At 44.0% G+C, this 22,622-nt stretch overlaps 1 protein-coding gene across 1 annotated transcript in view; it reads left to right on the top strand.

Moving 5' to 3' along the window:
* NUP210 (nucleoporin 210) overlaps positions 1 to 21,067 on the top strand; it is a 48,919-nt gene extending 27,852 nt beyond the window's left edge. Inside the window, exons 19-39 of the mRNA XM_039708559.1 lie at positions 512 to 616; positions 743 to 844; positions 3,560 to 3,688; positions 4,352 to 4,479; positions 5,040 to 5,175; positions 5,480 to 5,542; positions 6,468 to 6,647; positions 7,996 to 8,076; positions 8,302 to 8,433; positions 8,824 to 8,915; positions 9,554 to 9,728; positions 12,475 to 12,650; positions 13,602 to 13,819; positions 14,294 to 14,430; positions 15,154 to 15,277; positions 16,170 to 16,316; positions 17,664 to 17,914; positions 18,590 to 18,809; positions 18,945 to 19,040; positions 19,165 to 19,248; positions 19,699 to 21,067. Of these exons, the coding sequence (XP_039564493.1) occupies positions 512 to 616; positions 743 to 844; positions 3,560 to 3,688; positions 4,352 to 4,479; positions 5,040 to 5,175; positions 5,480 to 5,542; positions 6,468 to 6,647; positions 7,996 to 8,076; positions 8,302 to 8,433; positions 8,824 to 8,915; positions 9,554 to 9,728; positions 12,475 to 12,650; positions 13,602 to 13,819; positions 14,294 to 14,430; positions 15,154 to 15,277; positions 16,170 to 16,316; positions 17,664 to 17,914; positions 18,590 to 18,809; positions 18,945 to 19,040; positions 19,165 to 19,248; positions 19,699 to 19,799 (2,877 nt within the window). The 3' untranslated portion in view covers positions 19,800 to 21,067. The remainder of the gene's footprint in view (positions 1 to 511; positions 617 to 742; positions 845 to 3,559; positions 3,689 to 4,351; positions 4,480 to 5,039; positions 5,176 to 5,479; positions 5,543 to 6,467; positions 6,648 to 7,995; positions 8,077 to 8,301; positions 8,434 to 8,823; positions 8,916 to 9,553; positions 9,729 to 12,474; positions 12,651 to 13,601; positions 13,820 to 14,293; positions 14,431 to 15,153; positions 15,278 to 16,169; positions 16,317 to 17,663; positions 17,915 to 18,589; positions 18,810 to 18,944; positions 19,041 to 19,164; positions 19,249 to 19,698) is intronic.
* The last annotated feature ends 1,555 nt before the right edge of the window (positions 21,068 to 22,622 follow it).

The raw sequence follows: 22,622 nt of genomic DNA, 5'->3' as shown, positions 1-22,622 counted from the left end.
TAATGAGGTGAAATGGGTACAGAGTAGTGACTTCCTCTAGAAACCTTTTTCCTTTTCTGAGCTAATGTTGTTAGGAGTGAGTGATTAAACCTTCGTTTTGTCCAGTGTTCATATACTTATATTTAAGGAAGAATTTCTCTTGGTGGCCTGCTAAGTAGAGTCATGAAAAGATGAGTTAGAGCTAGAAAACTTTCTGTGTTTGCCTTATCATTCTGTATGAACTTAGGCCATAGCTCAGAGTTAATACCCTGTCTGTGCTTGTCAGACATCCTTCACTGATCCTGCAGTCCTGGGCCCTTGTCCTCTGCCTTGGCCAGGGGTGCAGAGCAGACCAGCCCTGAGGATGCCCTTCCCTGTGCAGGATGACTGTCAGAGTCCTCTGGATCTTGTGGGCATCATCCTCATCCTGTGCCCTGAGCTTTGGCTGCCTGCTTTAAACATCCTCCCTGCACACACAGGACTCTGGCAGTGCTGTGCCTCTTTGCTGTAACTGCTGACATTGTTCTTGCAGCACGAAGCTGTGCTCCCAGGGCCTGCCACCATTGAACTGATGCTCGTGGAAGATGTGAAGGTGAGCCCCACTGGGCTCTCCATCTACAACCACCCTGACGTCCAGGTGAGGAGTTCTCTGCTGCTTTCCACCTGCAGGGAGGAAAACATCACACATTACAGAAGGTGTGGGAGGAGACAGCTTTGCTAGAAAGATACAGTCTTAATTCTGGATGCTTTTTTGGTTTTGCAGGCAGAACTTCTCATCCAACAAGGTTCTGGGTATTTTTTCATTAATACCAGTGTGCCAAATATTGTAAGAGTGACACATGAGGAGACTGAAGGCATTGCTTTGGTGAGTGCAGTATTTTGTGGTTTTACACCTTTTTGGCAGCTAGGTTATGGTTCTGCAGCTTCAGCACTCCTGGGCATTTTGCAGCAGGTGTGGATAGAGAGGCAGTAGCTGCATTTTGGATGCGTTTGCTTGTCACAGTTGTGCTTCAGGCAGGAGATCTTTGCACTGGCCCCTTCAGGCATAGTCTCAGGTACAGGAAATTGTTTCAATACAGATGTGATGCACTTGTGTTCTCTGTATAAGATAAAAGCCAGTTCCAACTACTTCACCCATTACAACTTTGCAGTAAAATGTTCCTGATTTCACAAACACACCATGAAGAATGACATGACAATTATTCAGAAGCTATGCAGAAGATTAATTGGTTTCCAAAGCAATACTGGAGTATTTGCTGTGGGCCAGTAGTTCTGAAGGCTTCAAATTTTTTCTATCCTATAGTGCTGTTTCAGGGTATTTTTTAATCACAGTATTGCATTCTGATTTTGTGAATTAATATCTATTCAGTCATTTATTCTGATCTCCATATGAAGTTTCTAATGCACTTTTCCACTAGAAGATGCCACTAAAGTGCAGGTATGCTGGACTTCATCAGGCCCAGGATATGAAATGCATTCTGCAGTGAGCGCCAGTAAAATTGTGTGTTTGCATTGCTGCTTTCATAAGGCAGGAACTTGAAAGGAAACATGTTGCTCTAAAGAGTGGTTTTTATAAATGTATAATTTACAGATTTGCCTTTTAAGAAGTATAAAAGTATAAAGTTAGTGAAATAATGATAACTAAGCTGGAAATACAAATAACAATAGAATTTGTGAAACATTTTGGTTGTCTGTAACTGTTCTAAGTGTGAGGTGAGAATATTTTTTCCAACTAGGCACAGAAGTGAGAAAAAAATAGAGATGAGGGGTTTTTTTGTACATAGTACACTGTTCAAACTCTTAATAGTTTTTTAGTCAGGTCTCCCTGATGGGTTTAAGTGATGTACATGAGATTGGTTCAGTGCTCTCGTCTGGAATTCAGGAGTGGAGCAGTGACAGCAAGATAGGCTTTGTGAAGTGTAGGAAGAGATTTAACTGCCTGTCAGATTAAAGGAGAGAAGAGTCCACTTTAAACACTTTTTTTTTTTAATGCAGCCCCACACACATTTGGCAGGTTGCTAGCCCTGTGTGCTGTGCTTGGGTTAAATCCCAATACCAGCCCTGGGTTTCTTTCTCCATGGAAGCAGCAGAATGGCTTGGGGAATCAGCAGGCTCTGTCAGGCTGCTGCTATGGCAGGTACAGTGCAGCCAAGTTGATAGAGGATGAGTTGGCAGTACACTCTTCTGAGAAACTAAATTCAAGTGATCTGGGGCAGTGATTCCCAGACTTTTCAGTGGGGCTGCCAAGGAGAAATTCTGTGCCTCTCCCTCTGGTTTTGACACAGCAGCTTCTCTGGGCATGGGTGGGTGGTAGCAGGGGAGGAGTGAAGAGTGGTCACCAGTGCAATATACCTGGATACTGGGAGCCACTGGACACCTCATAGGAGAGGAGAACAGCAGAGGTGGCTGAGACAGGAAGTGTTTTAAAAGTTGCAGTAGCCCTGTTTGCCCTTTTCCCTGTTTGCTTTCTCTGGTCTCACAGCCCATCTGAGCTCCATTCCAGCTCCCTCCCCTGGCCACATCCCCTGCCCTGCTGCTCAGCCCCTGTATTAGCCACCCTCTCTGGGAACTGCTGCTGTTCTAGAAGCTGACCTTTATTAAAACTTCACATCCCTTTCTATTTTGAGGCAGAAACAGGAGTAGTGCCCTCACAGAACAAAATGTCAGATTTCCTCACTGCTCTGCTGCTGACTCCTGTAGTGCTGCTGGGCAGTGCTGAGAGTTCACTGAGCTCCTTTGCACTGGGGAGTCTGGCCATCTCCCCTTGTTCAGAGTTCAGAGCACACAACAGGACACCAAACTTCTCTGCTGTCCTGGCCAAAGGGAGGAGAACAGAACAGGGATTGTCCTGAGGTCTGTGACAAGGTCAGGGAGTTGCAGGAGAACTGCAGAGCTGATGTGAGCAAGGTGTGGATGCATGGCCTTGGGAGAGGGGACTTTGGGATGTGTTCTTAGTTCTGAGGGTTTGTGTTTGTGATCAGAGGTCTTTTTCTTCATTGTTTTATTCTCTTTATCCGTTAAGAAGTGTAACATTCTCTTTTGTTTAAAACTAATGGAATAATAGTTTTATTAAAGAAACACCTGATCTGCCAGTTGTCCTCTTACTTGCCAGGATCTACCACCAGGTTTTGGATACTCAAATGAAAAGCAGTGACAGTAGAGTACAAATCTTACAGGAAGCAATAGCAATGCTTTACAGGCATAATCTTTGTCCTCGATTTTTTTTTCCTTATCACTTTGGTTTTCACTCTACTAAGAAAAGTTTTGTTGCTCTAGATGATTTGTGTGTTTTTTCTCCTGATGGTGGGAGAGTAAGGATGCCAGACTGTTCCTGATGAAGAGCTGTTAATTCACTTGGTGCCTGGGGGCTAGCAAGTGAATTAGCTTTGCACTAGCTCAGTAGCGTGATACTTTTTACATACATTTTGGAGCTTGATTTTTATTTTGGTGGAAGAATTCTCTGTGTCTGAGCTTGGAGATTTCTGCATCCAACTGCTTCTGCCTTGAAAGTGATACAAATTTATCCTGTGAACAATAAAGAAAAGAAGTGCTATAATGCAGTTTTCTTTTGGCATTGCAGGTGCAGCCTCTGCTCCCAGGATCAGTGACTGTAATGATTCATGACCTGTGTCTGGCTTTCCCTGCCCCAGCTGAAGCTGAAATTCATGTATCTGATATCCAGGAATTGTACGTGCGAGTTGTTGACAAGGTCAGTGCCTTGGAAGCAGCATTAGGGGCTGATCCAGCCTGCCCTGACTCCCTGTGCTGGTCCTGAACACAGAGATCTGACGTGGACAAGGTGCTACAACAGAGAAACAACTACAACCGCCCTGTGTCTCTGTTTCTCTCTCCCAAATTTATCCCTTTAGGTTATAAGTGTCTCAGAGTATCAGGTATCTGTTCATGTTACGTGTGGCAGCAATCTCAACTTTTACATTTACACAGCAGTATTATTCCATAATTTATATGGACATGGTCATTTACATTTCCTCCTGTTTAAAGTGCATGTGAACAATTCTTTTAGGAGTAGGTTTTGCCCCAAGGTCATTTTCCATATGTCAGGTTTTAAAACTGAACAGAAAAAAGTCCAGTTCATTGCTCTTGCCAGCTTGGGTGCACCTTAAACAAAAGAAGTGTTGATATTTCTGGATGTTTTAATTATGCCCTTGCCAGCTGAAGGACCTGAGTTCATTCATTTCATCTGACACTAACTCTAGCTGGCAGGGATTAGTCTTTAAAATCAGTGCTAGACTAACCTTGGAGCTCTATCTCCACTACCCTACTACAAGTGTAATACAAAATAAATTGAAAATATTTATGCTAATAAATAAGCGTGATTTGAATGCAGAATGACTGGATGTGTCTGTTTCAGGTGGAGATTGGAAAAACAGTTAAGGCTTATGTCAGAGTTCTGGATGATTCAAAGAAACCTTTTCCAGCAAAATACTTCTCTGTCATGGATCTCAGTCTCAGAGCAGCATCTCAGCTTGTCTCACTTGTGTAAGTTAATGGATTTTTAAAATTAATCTGTGAATAAGAATTGGTAAAAAATTAATAGAGGTATTAGGTTAAAGGCACGATAATACACAATGGCTGAGATTCTATTTATTTTATTTTTGTGAGTCTTAATTACCTGGTAAAAGGTTAAAGATTGTAATTTTTGAGGGAAATTGCCTGAACTAACCTGAAATAGCCTGAATGTTACTGGCTGATGAATGAGACTGCATTTCTTCAGTGATGATGAGGAAGCTTTGTGCATCTTGGAAGAAGTGACGTGGCAAATAATGTCAGGTGAAGAGTGCTGTGTGAAGGCACATCTGAGGTTATCAAACTCATTGTGTCTGCTACTTGTTTCATTTTCATTTCAGGTATTTAATGTTACAGTAAAGCATGGGTTGCAAAGAGCCATCATGTGCGAAAATGTGATAATTTCCTTAACTTTGCATCAGACAGAGTCACTTAGCCTTGTGGTAAAACTGCTGGGCACTAAATGAGTCCTTTGTTTTGCTATTTGTAATTTACTCAGTAATTTATTATCCCTTGAATGGATTTCTTTGCAGCCCCCTGAGGGAGGCTCTGGATGACCACACTGCTGCTTTCCTGGTGCGTGGGATGACCATTGGGCAGACGAGCCTGATGGCAACTGTGGCTGACAGAAGAGGACAGAGAATCAACTCTGCTCCACAGCAGATTGAAGTAAATAATTTCAGATAAGATACATCATGCATAAATAAAGTCTGTGCTACAATGGAACAGGAATACATAAATTATGGTTACAGTATGGTAATCAATTTGCCATAAAATTAATTCTGTCTGGAAGCTGACCTAATGCCGGTCAGATTTCAGTGTTGTTTAACTGCATATAATGAGTTAAATTTCTGCATGCTCAATTTACTGTGATTAAGCAACTAAAGACTCAGTTTTACACTTGTACTGTTTTGTGGCATAATTTATCTGTCTGAAGGAGCCTAAACACAGGTATTCATACATCTGTTTTTAGGTCTTTCCCCCATTTAGACTGCTGCCAAGGAAAGTGACCCTAATTATTGGGGCCATGATTCAGGTGAGGCATCTTCTTATATATTTTCTTTACTTGGTAATTTCTGTTGTAAAATGAATCTTCATATCTGTATTTTCAGCAGTACATACTCAACTTGACATTTGTCTGCATTCACACTGAATGGTCTGACAGGATTGGTGGAGAGGGACTTTGGGCAAGGGCCTGGTGTGACAGGGCACAGGGAGTGGCTTCAGCCCTGACGAAGGGCAGGGTCACATGGGATTTTGGGAAGCAATTGATGCCTGTGAGGGTGGGGAGGTCCTGGCACAGGGTGCCCAGAGAAGTTGTGGCTGGGCTGGATCCCTGCAAGTGTCCAAGGCCAGGCTGGACAGGGCTTGGAGCAACCTGGGATAGTGGACGGTGTCCCTGCCCTTGGAACAAGATGAGTTTTGAGGTCCATCCCAACCCAACCCATTGTGTTTCTGTGATGAATGCTCCCATGAACAAGAACAGGATCTCATTCTTGAGCCAGCTTCTGTTTTGCTCTATTGCTGGATCAAAGGATTTGTATTTGCTTTTGTCAGTTGAGTGTCAGCTTTTCTGGTGTTAAAATACCAGCACAGCATGAATAAATCTGCCAGCTCCATGAAGTTAGGCATAGTGGGTTTGTTGTACACACTGAAACAGAGAGCAGAGCTCTGCACCAGGGTGCTGAGGAGAAGGGGAGGTAAAGTTTACTGAAACTTTCTGGAGTGGAGGTGGCATGAGCCTGTGACACTCTGTGAGGCACAGGGTTCATTGTGTGCTTAGCTCACACATTTCCCAGGCTGACATCCTGCTAGGACCAGGGGGAATAGTCCTGGAGCTGTCCTGGGAAGGTGCAGGCAGCACTGAAGTCACTGTGGTGCTGAGCAGGGAGGGTGTGTCCTGTGGTGACTAGAAGAACTAACTGAAGGATTCTTGTGCTGTTCTGTGTGCTGTTTGACAGATCACTGCTGAGGGAGGCCCTCAGCCGCTCTCCAACATCATTTTCTCTATTGACAACGAGCACATTGCAGCAGTGAACAGCTCTGGGCTGGTCAGAGGAGTGGCCATTGGCAGTGGGGTGGTGACAGGAGTGCTGCAGGCTGTTGATGCAGAGACAGAGAAGCTTGTGGCTGTATCCCAGGTAATGTTTGTTGTGCTGTTGGGGGCTGAAAGGGGCTTTCTGACTCATGGCTTTGGCTCTGAAAGGGGGCACAGTCTTTATGCATGAGCAGTGTTACCTCATGCACTCCTCTGGTTTCCTGAAGAGGAAAACTCAAGAGTTCCTTCTCCCTGGCCCGTGAACTTACACAGGTGTTGGCACAGGTAGTACTTTGAACAGGTGGGTAAATCTTGCTGTGCCTTAAACCAGAGGCTCACAGATAACCAGGGAGGCTTTTTGACCAGTCTGATATCTTCAGGATTGGTTAATGCATCTAGAAAAGCCCACCTAAAGAAGCCTTTCCAGCAGAGCAGAAGGTTGTCCTTGTCTGCATTCCCTCTTAGGTCAGGAGGATCCAGAAGGTAGCTGTTGCTGAAAAAAAACACACATTGTCTCCTAAGCTGCAGCAGCCTGTATAGAACACTCACCCCTTGTTGTGGTCTGAACCCATCTGTGAGGTGCAAATAGTGAATCCCTGATATTCCCTCAGAGTCTGTGTCCTTAGATTTTCCTGCAACTGAGTGTGAGGGAGGTGGGCAGGCCTGCAAGGGAGCAGAAGTCCCTGGGACTTGCATGAGATTCAGAGCAACAGAACTTGGGCCAGATCTTATGACTTCCTTCCTTTGTGCTCAGGGCAGCACAGCTGCTGTGAACCACAAAGCTCTGCTGCTTGAAAGGTGTCAGCATGCTCCAGAAAGACACAAAGTGAGTTTTTTAAAAAAATAAAATATCAAGAAATCTCTGCTTTTTAATGTATGGGCAGCAGTCTGCCCTAATGGTGTGACAGGAGGCAAAGTGAACTTGAAATGTCAATCTGCTGCTCTGTGAGGCCCAGGTCTGACCTTTCCTAACCCAGTATATAGCAGGAATAAAATCTGTCAGGAGTGCCTGGATATATTAAGAGGAGATATCAGAGTCAAACATCATCCTTTTATTCTCAGTTGTCCCATTAAGTGCTCTACAATCCTCATTTCATTCTAACTCCGCATCATGTCTTCCTTGACCCCTGGATTTCTTCATCCCTCTTCTGCTGGGGTCCCCTGTGATCTTGTCTGCTGCTGTCTCTCAGCTCCATCATTCATGTCATCAGTAATTTTGAGCAGATTTTTTTTCAATTTAGGGGGCATTTTTAAATGCTTATCAATCAAAATTTAATCCTTTTTAGTTTTTTACAGTCCTACTGAATTTGTCCATCTATGTTTCCTCTGGCAAGTCATGCTAATCACACAGCAACAGTGATTAGATAATGGCAAAATAGTGTCTATAGAGCCTGAAAGTGAAATCTGGTTTCTGTTTGACAAGTGCTTACAGTGACTTCCCTTCTTCCCAGGACAAGGTGGAAGTTGAGGTGGTACAGCTGACAGCTGTGAGAATTTGGGCACCCATCACACGAATGAAAGCTGGTACTCAGGTGAGCTAGTTTGGGATTGGCCTTTGTCACCTTCACATGTTGGAACTGCATCTTGTGCTCATTGCAGTCACATTGTCTGGTGACAGCACCACTGCTCTGGGAGGAACCATTTTGTTTGTAAGAGGCCCTATCCCTTGATCAGTGAATTTTAATTCCCTTTGCTGTGGGCAGGTGTTTGGTTTGCATGCTGGCAATACCTAAGCAGGCTGGTTTCTCTCTTTCCAGATGCCAGTTTATGTCATGGGCATCACCAGCACTCAGACTCCTTTCTCCTTTGGCAATGCTGTGCCGGGGTTAACGTTCCACTGGTCTGTCACCAAGAGGGACACTCTGGATGTCAGGACAAGGCACAGTGAGGTAAAGTGTGTACGTTCCTCATTGGGGCTCATTCAGTTCATGGGCTCATGGGAGCAGGGGGAGTCTAAAGTAACTCAGGTGAATATGGGGTTCCCAGCACTTTTTCCCTTGAGAAATCTTACGTTGTCATGCTGAAGAAAATTCCTGAACTTACTACAAGCCAGTTTAGCCATAACCCTGGAAATAAATACTCTCACAATATCTTGTAGAAGGTAGTGGCTCTTCTATTCTCGAATAGTCATGTTCAGTTGTCTTATTTTACCGTATGTATTATACAAGATAAGAAAGAGAGTTATAGCTCTGTTTGTGTTTGTTTGTTTGTTTTGAAGATTAAATAAATAAATTACTGTCTGCACACAACAGTGGGCCAAAATGCCTCTTATTTTCCAGGTGTTTGAAAAACTTCATCTAGTCACTCCAGAGGCAGAAGCAGAGCAGATCCTCATGTCGCCAAATTCCTTCATTAAACTTCTGACCAACAGGTCAGTGCTCAGTTTCCATACTGTGGCTTGTGTCACCCGTTTATCCCAACCATAGGGCAGTTGTGTTTAATGGAGCTGTTTCAGTCTCTCAGCAGCACTGTTCATCTATTTAATACACAACTTACCTGCTGGTTCATGGTATCTTACTGTTCTCTTGGGTTTTGTCAAATCTTGTATTAGATTGTGGCTGGAAAATTCATTCAATATTGGGAACTTTCAGATCCTTTTTTTTAAAGCAGCTGAGCCAGTTAAAGCAGTATCCTGCTGCCTGCTTCCTGTAGAGGTTTTGATGGGTGATTGAGGCTTTGTGGAATATAATTCTGTGTATTTCGCACACAGAGGTTATGGCTGGATTTTCAGATTAAAATGTCATTTCCAAATGAGAAATTCTTTTTACATAATCTGTTTTCAAAGACTGACATTTTAGACTCATACCAGGCTTGAAATGTAGTTTTCCTAGCATAACAGTGGCCACATAGAGACAGTAGGATGCACACTGAGGGCAAAGCTTTAGAGGCATTTACATTTAAGGGGGAGAGAACCTTTAGTTTCATGGAATCACAGAATGGTTTGTATTGGAAGAGACCCTGAATAAGTTTTTACACATTTAAGGGGTTCCTTACTTTGTTTTGCTTCAGGGACCGAGTGGCCTCCCTAAGTTACCGTGTCCTGGATGGGCCAGACAAAGTCCCTGTAGTGAAAATCGATGAGAGAGGATTCCTCATCTCTGGGTCTGTCATCGGATCCTCAACCATTGAAGTGACTTCACAAGAGCTGTTTGGCATCAACCAGACCATCATAGTTGCTGTTAAGGTACTTTCTGCTCCCTTCCTTTGCAGTTTCCTCAAGTACATCTTCACTGCTGCAACAGGGTTTGTTGGCTGCACTTCTTGAATTTCACTTCTGAGAAATGAGCAGTGTAGGAGTTAACAGTTCTGAGCTTTGAACTGTGGGACACCAGGGAATGTAAGCCCATCATTTTTGTTGAAAAACTCCTTGAGCCAAGAACTTTCTGCATCTGGCAGCATGAGCCTTGAGATACCCACTGCTCCACTTCCTCCTATCTCTTTACTGTCAGCATCTTCCCTCTGTCCCAGCTAAAGGAGAAAAATGTACAATTGAGAGTTTTAAGTTATTTCTAAGTTTAACTCCTGTAATCACTGTGAAGGGGATTGGTGGATTTTTTAATTTGAATTTTGGTATTTACCATGATGTTCAGTTTTGCCTGTAGGACATGGTGTGGATCTATCCTCCAGGGTGGGGAATGAAATAGCAAATGGGGCCCAGTGTCACTAAAGCCACCTCTGCTGTGAGGTGGTGGCAGTGAATTCTCCAGCTCTGTTACTGATGACCTTGTTTCTTCCCTTTAGCAAGTGAAAGATGTCTGATGAGTTTGGGGTGGCTCAGATGCCATTTAGTCAGCACCCAGTGGGACTGAAGTCAGATCCCCCTGTGTGAGTTTGTCCTGTACACAGGGTGGTGATACAAAGCTCTCTGTAGTAGAACCCATCTCAGTTCAGCACCTTGTGCAGCTCATTTGTTTTCCTGTACTCACTACAACTGTAGTGCCTTAATGGAAATTATATTTTTAACCTCGGGAGGTAACACAGTTCATTTTATGGCTGAAGAGCTGAGAGAGCTTGAGAGAATTTGCCGAAGGTCATGTCAGAAAACTTGTGACAGAGCTGGAGATGAGCTTGAATCTATTGTGTCATTCTAAGGCAAAGCTCTCTCCTTCACTTTGTCCTTCTGTCATAAGGTCTGATGTTGTCTGTTTACAAGTGTACACAATTAAGAACCAAACTGCTGCACCAGCATCACTTGACACTTAGACCTTGAACTTGGCTCAAAGAAGGGCTCTTACATAAGGGTGGGGGAAGAAGGAGTGATAGTGAGGTTAGCATGGGGCCAAGCTCAGCACTTGCCTGGACCTGCTGCACTCAGTATTTTATTTTATTTTTTCTTGAATTAAAAAAAAAAAATACATCAAAACCTGAGATGCTTTAACAGTAAAAGGCTGTTTTCATCAATATTAAATTTAGCAGTTGTCCCTTGTGGGACAGTTGCTGAGATTTTAAAGTAAAGCAAGCTTGATAATCTGTCAGGGAAATGGAGTTTTTGTTGGCTTCTAACCAGCTTGTTGGGCAGCTATCTCTATGCACAAAGATTTTAACTGATGAAACCAGCCTGTGGAGCAGACAGTGGGATATACTAATGTTATAGCCACTTTTTTCTTTTTTTTTTTTTTTAAGGATTTACCAAATATGTATTTTGCTTGAGGCCAAATTTGTCCTTTCCTTTTTAAGTTCTGACATGTACATTTTCAGATGGCAGGGTTTTACGTTTTAGCTGAGCCTCTGAGGTCAGGAAAATAAAGGGATTTTTCTACAAGATAAGCTTGAGGCCTTCTTTTAAAATAGTTTTCTCAATATATTTGAGGGGTTTTGCTTCCTCTGTCCATCTATTGTTTATTTTCCATCAGCTTTAACAAAAAGAGCAGCTATAGTTATTTTTGTTGGGTAATTTTGCTCGTTAACTTAGGTAAGTTAATCAAAAATAGTAATATGCTATTTAAAAGCCAAAATATTAGGTTGTCAAGTCTTTGTCTTCAGAAAACCTTTCTTGACTGAAGTGTTACTGCAGAAATGTGGGGGTGTGCACATATGGTTAATGGAGCAGACTCTCCTGAGGAGTTCGGAGCAGTTCCACCTTCTGTCTTGGCTGAGGGGAGGCACTGAGGGAACTGAGCCCCAGGGTTTGTCAGCTGCCAGCTCTGCCTGGAACAGCTTGGCTTTCACCTGCTGCAGGGTAGCTGGGCAACAGTGACTATTCCATCCCCTTACATTGTGAGTTACCCTTCTTATACCTGGGCAATGAATTGCACCTTTTATTTCAGGAATTACTAGGAGACAGGTCATGGGGCTGCTTCTTCTCTTGCATAGCCAGGGAGTCCTAACAGTTTGAGTTGAGAGGATAGTAATGTGTTCTCTGGAGTCTGATGTGATGTATGTTTCTGCATGGCTATAGCTTGTTTCAGTTCCCAGTGATACTAGAAAAAAAGGACTAAGAAATGTCAGCTGTGAGGGTACAAAGCAGACAGGGCCAGGCTTTTCTCTGCCATGGCAGGACAAGGGGAGCACACAGGAGCCACAGTGTGAACATGGGACAGCAGGACAAGGGGAGCACCCAGGAACCACAGTGTGAACATGGGACAGCACTTTGTACTGGGGTGGCTGTTGAGCACAGAGTGCAGGAGGCTGTGGAGTCTCCATCCCAGGAGATGCCCAGCGGCTGCCTGCACGTGGTCCTGGCCAGCTGGCCCTGAGTAACCCAGCTTGAGAGGGGGGCTGGACTGGACAGTGTCAGAGGCTCCTTTCAGCCTGTGAAGTGGAGATACTGATAACAACAGCTTCATGTGTTAGTCCTGGCATATGGCTAAATGCAAATGACTTATAGAGGCAGCTCTGGATATTTACATAAAAAGAACTCTTTCAGATTATTTTTACGGGCATCATAAAAAGCAATTTAACTTTCCTTCTCACTGCTGATGTTTTTCCAGGTCTGCCCCATCTCCTACCTCAGGATCTCCATGAGGCCTCTTCTGCTGACCCAGAGCAAGGAGGCACTGCAAGCCCTGCCCCTGGGTGTGACACTGACATTTATAGTCCATTTCCACGATAACTCTGGAGATACTTTCCATTCACACAATGCTGTGTTCAACTTTGCCACCAACAGGTAGGTGTCTGTCACGGGTGATAATTACAGAGAGCAAAAATAGGCCAGACACTCAGAACAAAGATTGTTCCAGAGATACCAAGTGAACATGCAGCTTGGGCTGGGATTAGCAAAGCAAGGGTTTGTCTCTGTGGCCTTCAGAGGCAGTGGCAGGAAGGAGAGTTGCATTTAGCAATCGATATTCCCTAGCCATGGAAAGCTGCCCAGATAAGCATGGTCCCAGCAGGGCCTGCAGGAGCTGTGCTCTGCTCTGAGTGACTCTGAATCATCCCCCTGCATGCAGCAGTGGCCCAGAGAGACAACTGATCCATCAGCATCTGCCTCTCCCAGTGCTGTGTTCCACTGACTCACTGAGGGTTTATGTAAGGTGGGGAATGTTCTGGATCAGGGGCTGTCTCCTCATATAGTCTTGTGCAACCTTCCCACAGCAGGGACAAGCCTTTGGTCTCTGCCTCCCAGAATAAATGTTGTGAAGCAGCCTCCTGTGCTCGTCAGTAAAATAACACTAATGCTGTTACTGAAACACGGTTTGTTTTCTGCAGAGCACCTTGCTCAGTTTGGTGAATACCAGAACTGGCAATCCAATGGCATTGTGTCTGGGAAGTTGCATATTGGTGTTCAAATTTCTTGGCTTCCTAACTCCCTTGAGAAAAGGGAAAAGAGACAGATTATGTCATTCTAAAGCTCTACAATTCTCACAATTAAGAAGTAGTTTTCATGCATAATTACAGTCTTGGTATTCCCTCGGCATAGTGGTGAACTGAGAACTGTAATTTGTCTCAGTGGCACCTAAATAATTTTTATAATTTCCTTACTTTGCTGGACTTCATCAGACGACTGTTCCTGAAAGCAAGCAGTCAGCCAGCTGAAGGGGTTGATACCTCTCTAGTTGGACAGACAGTGCCATTCCCAAGCCTTCCCTCATGCAGCAGCACTTGTGTTTGTGTGCAGAGACGACTTCGTGCAGATCGCCAGGGGAGCCACCAACAACACCTTTGTGGTCAGGACTGTGAATGTGGGGCTGACCCTGCTGAGGGTGTGGGATGCGGAGCACAGTGGCACTGCAGACTACATCCCACTGCCTGTGCAGCCTGCCATCTTCCCAGAGCTCCCAGACGTGGTGGTGGGGGATGTCCTGTGCCTGAGGACCTTGCTGACGGACCAGGAAGGTGAGTGGCCTCCATCCAGCTGTGTGGGTTAGCAGCTGTTCCATGGGACACCAGTCTCAGCAAAACCAAATGCATAATTTACCATGTTTGTTCAGAATAAAATGTCACTGTTCTTGTTCATTATAAAAATAGGTTTGATCAACTCCTCTAATTTTAATTGCACCATGCAATACGTCTCTTGTTTTGAACTCCTGAGCATCACACTTCAGACATTTCTATTCTATTAGCTGTGAAGGCTTGGTTCTGTGGGACTCCAGCAGAGTCAGGCCTGCCTTCACTCACTGTGTTTGACTGTTGGTATTGCTGGGCTTGTGCCAGAGTAACTGCTGGGCAGTGGCACTCTCAGACACCACAGTGGTTCCTGGGCACGGGGGGGGTGTGCCCTGCCTGGCAGTGGCACTCTCAGACACCAGTGCCCAGGAAATGCTGCAGCTGGCAGCAGGGTGTGAGCAGTGCCCCCGTGGTGTTTTCCAGGCCTGCCAGGTATGTGGAGCTCCTCCTCAAGTGCTCTCCTTCTCATGGACTCCAAGACTGGTGTGGCCCTGGCAAGGGACTCTGGGATGGTCACTGTTTACTATGAGATCCCTGGGTTACTGAAAACCTACAGAGAGGTGAGGCACTGTTCTGGTCCTGCTGAGATTGGTTTGTTTGAATGCTCACCAAATTGCATTCTGTGGATTTTTTTTTTTTTTTGTTTTAGAAATATTTAGAAATGTTCTTTTAAAAATGCAGATGGTTGGGAAGTATTTGGTACGTGGCCAAAAACATAATGTTTTTTTAAAGCATCTGTGCTAAGGAGGTAAATGTAGCATAGCAATTTTGATTTTTCACCTCTACTGTGCTTATATTGAACATTTTGATTCCTTTGTTGGCTGAGTTGTTTCCAGGTGCTAACCGATTTTTGAGTATGGCTGCTGTTATGAATGAAACTTCAGTGCAGTATGAGATGCCAGCAAGAACTTGCTCAGGTGTTGTGCCATGCATCACTGATCAGAAGTACTCCATTAAATTATTTTGTTTATCTGCTATGCAGTCGTACTGTTGACACAATTCACTGCATCAACCAGCATAAACACTAGACATTCTTTTAAAATTAAATTTAGACATAGAGCTTTATGCATATTAACTTCTAGGGGCTGGGCAGGAAGACAAAATGTTTTTGCTCGCTTAAATTGCTTGGAAAGGCAGTTTCTAATATTAGAGAAATGTGGGATTTCAAAGAAAAACATCACCTCACCTCCTGGAGTCTTTCACAACCAATCCAGTCTGGTTTTGCCTTAATTTTTATTTGTTGAAGCACTTTTTGGTAACAATGGGCTTCATCCTTTTTTCAGATCTTGATTAATGCACCTCAGAGGACCACAGCAATGCATGTCAGTGGCATGCAGGCAAGCTTGCAGGGAGTGGCAGCCTCAAAAGTCATAGTTTTAATTGGGGAAACAAACAAAAACTTGAAAGGTATGATTAAAAACTACTTATGCTGATGTTTATTGTGTGTGTGTGGATTAATGATGCTTTTGTTTGTGTTATGGGGTTTTTGTTTGTTGTTTAAGGGTAACAAGATCCCCAAGAACCTCAAATGCCTTTCTAGAGTCCCAGGAGCTCTAGGAGCTGTGGGATGGAATTTGGAAAGTGTTCTGGAGCACTAGTAAATTTCACAACTAAAAAAAATCAGTAGATTTCAATGGAGGTACCATTCTTAATCATATAAACAACAGTTAATGGGCAAACAGCTAATTGCTAGTATGTTTAATTGCAGTTGCCTTCTTGGAGTTGTTACATTTTCTTACTTAGTTACCATCCTTAAATCTTTACAGAACTTGTCACCAGTCAGAATCAGTACAAAGATTAACCATCACATTGTGTCCTCTATTCAATGTGCTGTATTTTGTGTGATGATAGATACTTTTAGCTTCTAGTTTAACAATTAGCACTTCTACCAATAGTTTTTTATTTTGCCTTTTCTAAATTATTAGCCTACCAAAATACCATCTCACCAGATACTAAAATCTAACTTGAGGCTCCCAGGATCATGTAAGTTATTCAAGAGACATCTGAGCAGAAAATTCTGTGCAGCTTATTCTTTCCTCTAAATAAATTATTCCTGTAAAGAAAACCCCATAACATATAAAATTTTCATTGCTGTCTCTTTGGGATTAGACCCTGAGCAAGGACAGCTGTCAGTGATTTCCAATGATTTTAATATCCTCTTAACCTTGTGAAACTATTTCAGAAGGTGGTAGAATAACCCAATATTACAAATCATGATTTTGCTTTCAATTAATTCAACTTAATTAGTTACAATTTTATTTTGTAATGAATTATAGATGAATTGTTTCCTTCCTCCTAGGGGAGTGCTCACCTGCTCAGACTGAAGCCATTGCTGAGTTACAACCCCAGTCCATTATCAGTTGCCATCTTGATTTCAACAGTGATGCCTTTGACTTCCCAGCACAGGATATTTTTGTGGCAGAACCTGGATTTGATGCAGTTTCAGGTAAGGTGTGACAAGATGCCACGCTGCAGACAAGCACAAGCTCTTTGGTCCAGCAGATTCTACAGAATCCCAGCATCATGGGTTGGGTTGGGTTGGAGGGATCTTAAAGCCCATCCAGTGCCACCCCTGTCCTTGCAGGGACACTTTCCACTGTCCCAGGTTGCTCCAAGCTCCCAGCCAGGCCTGGGACACTTCCAGGGATCCACAGCTGCTTTGGGCACCCTGTGCCAGGGCCTCCCCACCCTCACATGAAGGATTTCTTCTTAACATCCAATATAAACCTCCTTTCTTTCCTTCTGAAGCCTCTGGGCTTTGCTGTGTAGGAGCTCAGGCCTCAGTGAGTTGCTCACATGGACACTTCTTGTTTCAGTGGTTTTTCTGCCTATGACAAAATCCTGTGTTGGTTTTCAGAGAAGGCCAGAAGTCAGTGGTGGCCCACTTCATGTTTTGTAGGAAGTGAAAGAAGCAAAAGAGCACTCAGGTGACAAGTATTCCAAAAGTGGAATGTACCCCTGCCAAAACGTCATGAACTGGGTCTTAAAATGGGGGGAAATTGCCAGACACTGTGGAGGAGGTGGAAATAAATTTGTTAAGTGTACAAAGTGTAAAAAGTTTTGAAAGTATAACGTGATTTAAAGCAGCACCAAACTACAATGGACTTAAAGAATATTATTTATCTTTTAGATTAATCCCTGAACCCATTGTGTAAACCCCTATTCTGCCCTGCAAATGCCTGTTTTACTTAGCTAGGGGAAGAAAATAAGGGCAAAACATGCACCTGGCAAGTTCTCCTTCTTACTGATCCTTTTTATCTTCTATTCTCTGGGAAGTTTTTACTACCTTTACTGCTAATTACAGATTAATTGGTCCTATGTGAGACTAGAAACATGATGAATATATAACTTTGAAAGGATCTTTTATAAATAAACTACATCTTCACGGACTTGATGATGGTGATGGTAGGTGGCTAAAATTTTAACACCAGTTGAAAAGAATATGAAATAGGATTTTCAATCTTGTTTTCAGTAAAGCTTTTCAGTGCTAGTGAAATGGAACTGAGTCTCAATAGCATATTAGAATAAAATATGACTGGAAGTTACCAGCATAATGCTTTTTTCATGACGTTCAGTTTGGGACAAGGAATAATTCTGTAGCTGTAGTGCTGGGATTGTGATGTTTGACTCCACAGACACACTGTCCCAGTCCATCTGTGCACCCTCATCACTGCTGGCTGAGCTGTACCACCTTTTCTAGCTTTTCTCTGAAGGCGCCCCAGCAGTCTCGCCGTGCATGGAGAAAACCCTCAAAGGTGAGCAGCACACAGCCCAAGCTGTCTTGTTCCTGCAGGCCACTACACGTGCTCCATCAGGATGCACAGCCTGACCGACAAGCAGCTGAGGCACCTGAGCAGGAGCCAGGCCGCGCTGCGGGTGACGGCGGCGCTGCGGGGCGGCGCGGGGCCCGGGCAGCAGCTGGGCACTGAGGTGCCCTTCAGCCGCTGGTTCTACGCCGACCAGGCCGAGATGCTGCTCAGCAACCAGGACGTGAGCTCCGTGCTGAAAATCTTCGGTGCCAGCGACATCCTGGATAGCCTGGAGGTGAGTGTGTTCCCAGGGAGCGTCTCAGCACAGCTGAAAGCATTCTGAGCTGTCACATGCAGCTTCCTAGTGCAAGGCGCTCCCTGCCATCTTCACCGTGTCAAGATTTGTTCCTGAGATTATTTGGAAATGCTCATCTTGGAATGATGATTCTTCCTCAGTTTTCACTTCTCACGGGATCCCAGAGTGGTTTGGGTTGGCAGGGACCCAAAAGCTCATTCTGTTCCAATGCATTGCCATGGGATGCCCCTCAACCCATCCAGCCTGGTCCTGGGCTTGGGGCAGTACAGGTGTGTCAGGCTCACCTGGGCATACAGCCTGGCACGTGAGAACCATGGGTCAGGAAGCAAAAACCTGCTTGAACCCTGTGGTGGGGGAGTCTTGCCCAAGTATTTGTGTGGCTGACTGCCCATAGCACACACAGCCCATTGAGGGTCTGTGGGTTTTGTTTGGGGTTAGCCCAAACCTGTGGAGGAGGCAGGTGAGAGGGGGCACCCTTGGCAGTAGGCAGGGGGAAATGCTGCCAGTGTCACTGTAAGGGTACACCTGACTCCTCTGGAGGGGGGAATTGCTCAGTGTTTCTGTGGAATCCCCCACTGCTGGCAGCTGGCCTGGAAGAGGAGCTGTGCTGTGCTGTCCCAGCAGTCTGTTCCAGGTTGGATGTTCCTTGTGCAGGTGAAATGCGAGTCCCCAGCAGTGAAGGTGCTGGAGAAGGAGAAGTCCTATGGGCTGCCCAGTTACGTGGTGTACACTGTGAGCCTGGCTGATCCCAGAGTTCCCAGCCAGGGCTCCCTGTCCACCACTCTCACTGTCTCCAGTCCCCTGACAGACCAGTCCATCACCATCCCAGTGACAGTGATCTACCTGACTGACAGAACCACTGCACCCGTGAGATGTAAGTTTAGCTCTGCATTCCATATGCCAGCAGGAACCTTTAGCTTTTCTGATGTTTATGAGGTTAACTCTTAAAGCACATTGGAGAAGATGCTCCTTTTAATTCAATATTGCCTCCTCTTAATCAATTCTGCAGATGAAGCCACTCTCTTCCAGCAGTTTGTTGAATCTTACCAGGTGATGATCTTCACACTCTTTGCACTCTTAGCAGGGACAGCTGTTATGATCATAGGTAAGAGAAGGAAAGATTGCACAATAATTTTTTTGCATAGCTTCTTACAGTGTGTTAGCTGTAAGATAAAAAGGAATGATTGCCAAGTGAAATTATTTTGTTTTGTTTTGCAACTGTCTTGCAGCCTACCATGCATTTTTCTCGCCAAATGAGCAGCACAATCAGCCAGTGTTCCACCCAAAGACAAGTCTTCCGCACACCCCTAACAGTAAGCAGCTGTCACCCAGTTGGAAGTGAATTAATTGATTAGTCTGGCCATTGCACTGGAATTGAATGTAGGAAGGTCTGTAATCAGGAGTGGTAATGAAAAATCATTCACATTCTTACAGATGTGTCCAAGTTACAGTGAGCTGCAGGCCTGGGTGTAAACACAAGTGCCTGATGCTTCAGATAAAATGAGGCAAATTCAAGTGAACATCACTTGCTGAGGGGAAATGTATTGTGCCCCCCTGAGACTTAAGTCCTGAGCAGGAAAACCCACAAACTTTTGATACTTGCAGGATACCTTTTGAAGAGGCACTGAGCTACAGGGATGATTTCACTTGGGATGGATCATCAGGTTCATTGCCAGTTTTCAGCAGATGATCAAGAGCAGTTGTTTGTTCCGTCTCCCACCATTCCCAAGCCTGATTGTTGTCTTCTCCTTCCCATGTTTCAGGCTCCATCGTGTCACCTGCACATTCCTTCAGCTCCCAGGCCTCCAGCAGGCAGAGCAGCCCCTCGTCCCCGCTCTGGAGCACGGGCTACGCCTCTCGCTAGAGGCAGCACAGCTCCTCCTCATGGCAGAGAAAAATAAATGTACAACTCAGTGCCTTAGCAAGCTCAGCAGCTTCAGCAGTCGGATTGTAATTCAGGTTTGCTCTGGAATACAACTAGGTCCTTAATTTATTTAATTTTTTTACTATTTAGGGCTCTTTGAGTTTATTTTTTTAGGCCAGTGCTTCAGTTCTCAAAAGCTTGTTTTATCTGTTGTCTTTTACTGCCTGCACAAAAAGCAGAGTTTATGCTAGTCTGGCTTTCTTGCACTCTTCAAGCAACAAGAAGTTATATCTAAGTTAGAGTGACAACAATTTTTTATTTACTTTTTATAAAAATTAGATTTCTTTCTAATGAACTTTTTTAAGAAAAGGGAAATGAGAAAAACAAGTGAAATATGAGCCAAAAATTTGAAGGATTGTATATTTCGAAGAACTGGTTTTTATTTTGCGTTCCAAAAACTCAGGAATGTATTGCACTGATAAGTGTTCTTATATTTAGCCTTACACTGGGATTCACCAGCACAGTATGCTGGTTTAGCATGAGGAATGCTGGAACAACTGTGAATAATTTAGAAGGTTTTTTTACAACAACAATTAGAAAAGGAAAAAAAATAAAGCCCAGAACTTAGTGTGAGTTCCTTTGGGTACAACTGCAGTATTCCTTGGTACTGTAAGCACTTTTCTGAACTGGGAGTGTGAAAGCATGTGCCTTTTAAGTGCACCTTTCTTCTGGTAGGAATCCTTTATTTTGAGGATATAATCACATCCCAGTCATTTGTATTTGTAAGCAGGGTTTTGCAGCTATCAGATAAGGGGTTTGTTTACATATAAAAAACATCCCAGTTTTAACTGTGAATACTATTCTGGCTGTCTGAACTTTCCTAAGGACCATATGGAAAGTGAAATAACAAAGTACTTAATGCAAAATACTTTTGTGTGCAGAACTATGCAGGCAAATAGATAAATGGAATGCAAACCCAGTGTATGGCAGAGTTTTGGTTTCTCACAGTGTTAAAAACAAAAGGATTGTTACATGTAATTGTACTGAGTCTTGTTTAACTTACTGGCTAGTTCTGGAGAAATTGTGCCTTAAGTGCTAGTACTACTTACAAAGGTCAGTTTGGATGTAGATAATAATTTGAATCTGTATTAAAGACTTTTAAGACTCCTTTGTTTTGAGTTTTCTTGTGGTATGGCTGTTCAGAGTCTAGAACTGGACTATATTATTTAAATCTGTGTTATTTAATAAAGCTTTTAAAGATTCCTTTATTTTGCTGTTGATGGAATTTTCTGTGGTTCAGCTGTTCAGAATTTAGCACTGGGATGTTGTTTGAACTTTCCTTACTACAGCCCCTCAGTGTTTGTAATCATGATTTTCCAATCTTAATTTTCTCTTCTGTTGACAACGTAATGTTTTTTAATATTTGACAGTTTTTGAACTAGTATTTGTCGTCAGGGATTTCTCCCAGGGTTCACTAAGCATCTTCAGTTCCTGCTGAAACCAGTGATAACTGTAGAAGCAGCTCTTAATTTTCTAGGTTTGTTGAAACTTCCCATTTTGCTCATTTGGGTTTTAAAGGAAAATGTGATCTCTTTTCCACTTGCATTCAGCAAGAAACCAACGGGCTGTGAATGTGTCAGTGCTACTGTGATAAGCTCTTCAGAAATGATTAAAGGAGAGATTTTGCTCTCCTGTTGTTTCTCTTTCCCATTCAGCAGTCTGGCACTGAATGTTCTGAAAAACAAACTGCTCCAAGTGGTGGGAGTACTTCAGCAAATGCTCGCTGTTTATTTCATTTCTTTAGGCAAGTAGTTGCAGTCTCCTGGCAAGAAAAAGAAGAAGTATGAAGTAGGGAGCTGGTATGACTCAGGAGCCAACCTCCTGCAAGCAACAACCAGACTTTTGCCTCCAGGAGCTCACCTGACTTGTGGGGCCATTCCTGGGGCCGAGGGCATTTGGGAATATAAATTTTTCTGAGCAGGTTGCTGCCAATGAAAAGATTTTTTATTTTTTAATTTAATAAAGTGAGATTTGGGGGTTTGCATTTAATGCTGGCTTTCCCTCCTGTTCACTTAGTGCTTGTTCCTGACTGTTTTCTCCCCTGAGAGGGAGAGGGGCTGCTGGGAATGTGTCTGTTCCAAGGTCCAGGCCTTACGTGAGTTGAAATGTCTGAGCTGTGCCAGGCTGACTTCTGCATCCAGAAAATCCCTGCCTGCCAACAGCTGATCAACAGGTGTGTCCCAAGGAATTACTCAATTAGATTAGCAAGGCTAGGTTAGTGTTGCTCTTCAAGCCAATCTGCTGCCTAACACAACATCCCAAACACAGCCTAATCTTTATTTCTCCATCTGCCCCTTCAAGGAGCAAGGCAGATGATGAATGAAACATTGCACACACCTTTTCAGCAAAGAGCTCTTTCTGGTGGGCAGCCAGGGTTATGGTGTGCTGCTTCAGGGGAAGGTTTTCCTGGCAGCATGTTAGCTGCCTGTTTCAGTTTCTATGAAGGATTAAAGTTCTCCAGGTGTCAGTCCACTCTTGGCTAACCCCTGCAGATAAAGGCATTCTTACCTTCTGTATTTGGTTGTTGATTTGGGCATTTATGAGCACATGTCAGTCATTCGTGAACATCCTCTGACCATTTTTTTAGTACAGGGCTCCCCAGGAAGTTGGGGAGCTTCCCCATCCCAGGTTCCCCTGTTAGAGACACAGCTGTGTTGGGCTGTGTCTCCTTGTGTCCCTGGGATTGTAGCAATCCTCCCCAAGGAGCTCTCCTTGGAGCAGCCCTGGAGACAGATGGTGTTTGGTTAACAGGCAAGGTACGTG

The sequence above is a fragment of the Passer montanus genome, unplaced genomic scaffold (assembly GCF_014805655.1).
Source record: "Passer montanus isolate IOZ18808 unplaced genomic scaffold, ASM1480565v1 scaffold205, whole genome shotgun sequence".
Lineage (NCBI taxonomy): Eukaryota > Metazoa > Chordata > Aves > Passeriformes > Passeridae > Passer > Passer montanus.
Note: the sequence above shows the minus strand (reverse complement) of the source record. Positions and strands in the feature narration are given on the sequence as shown.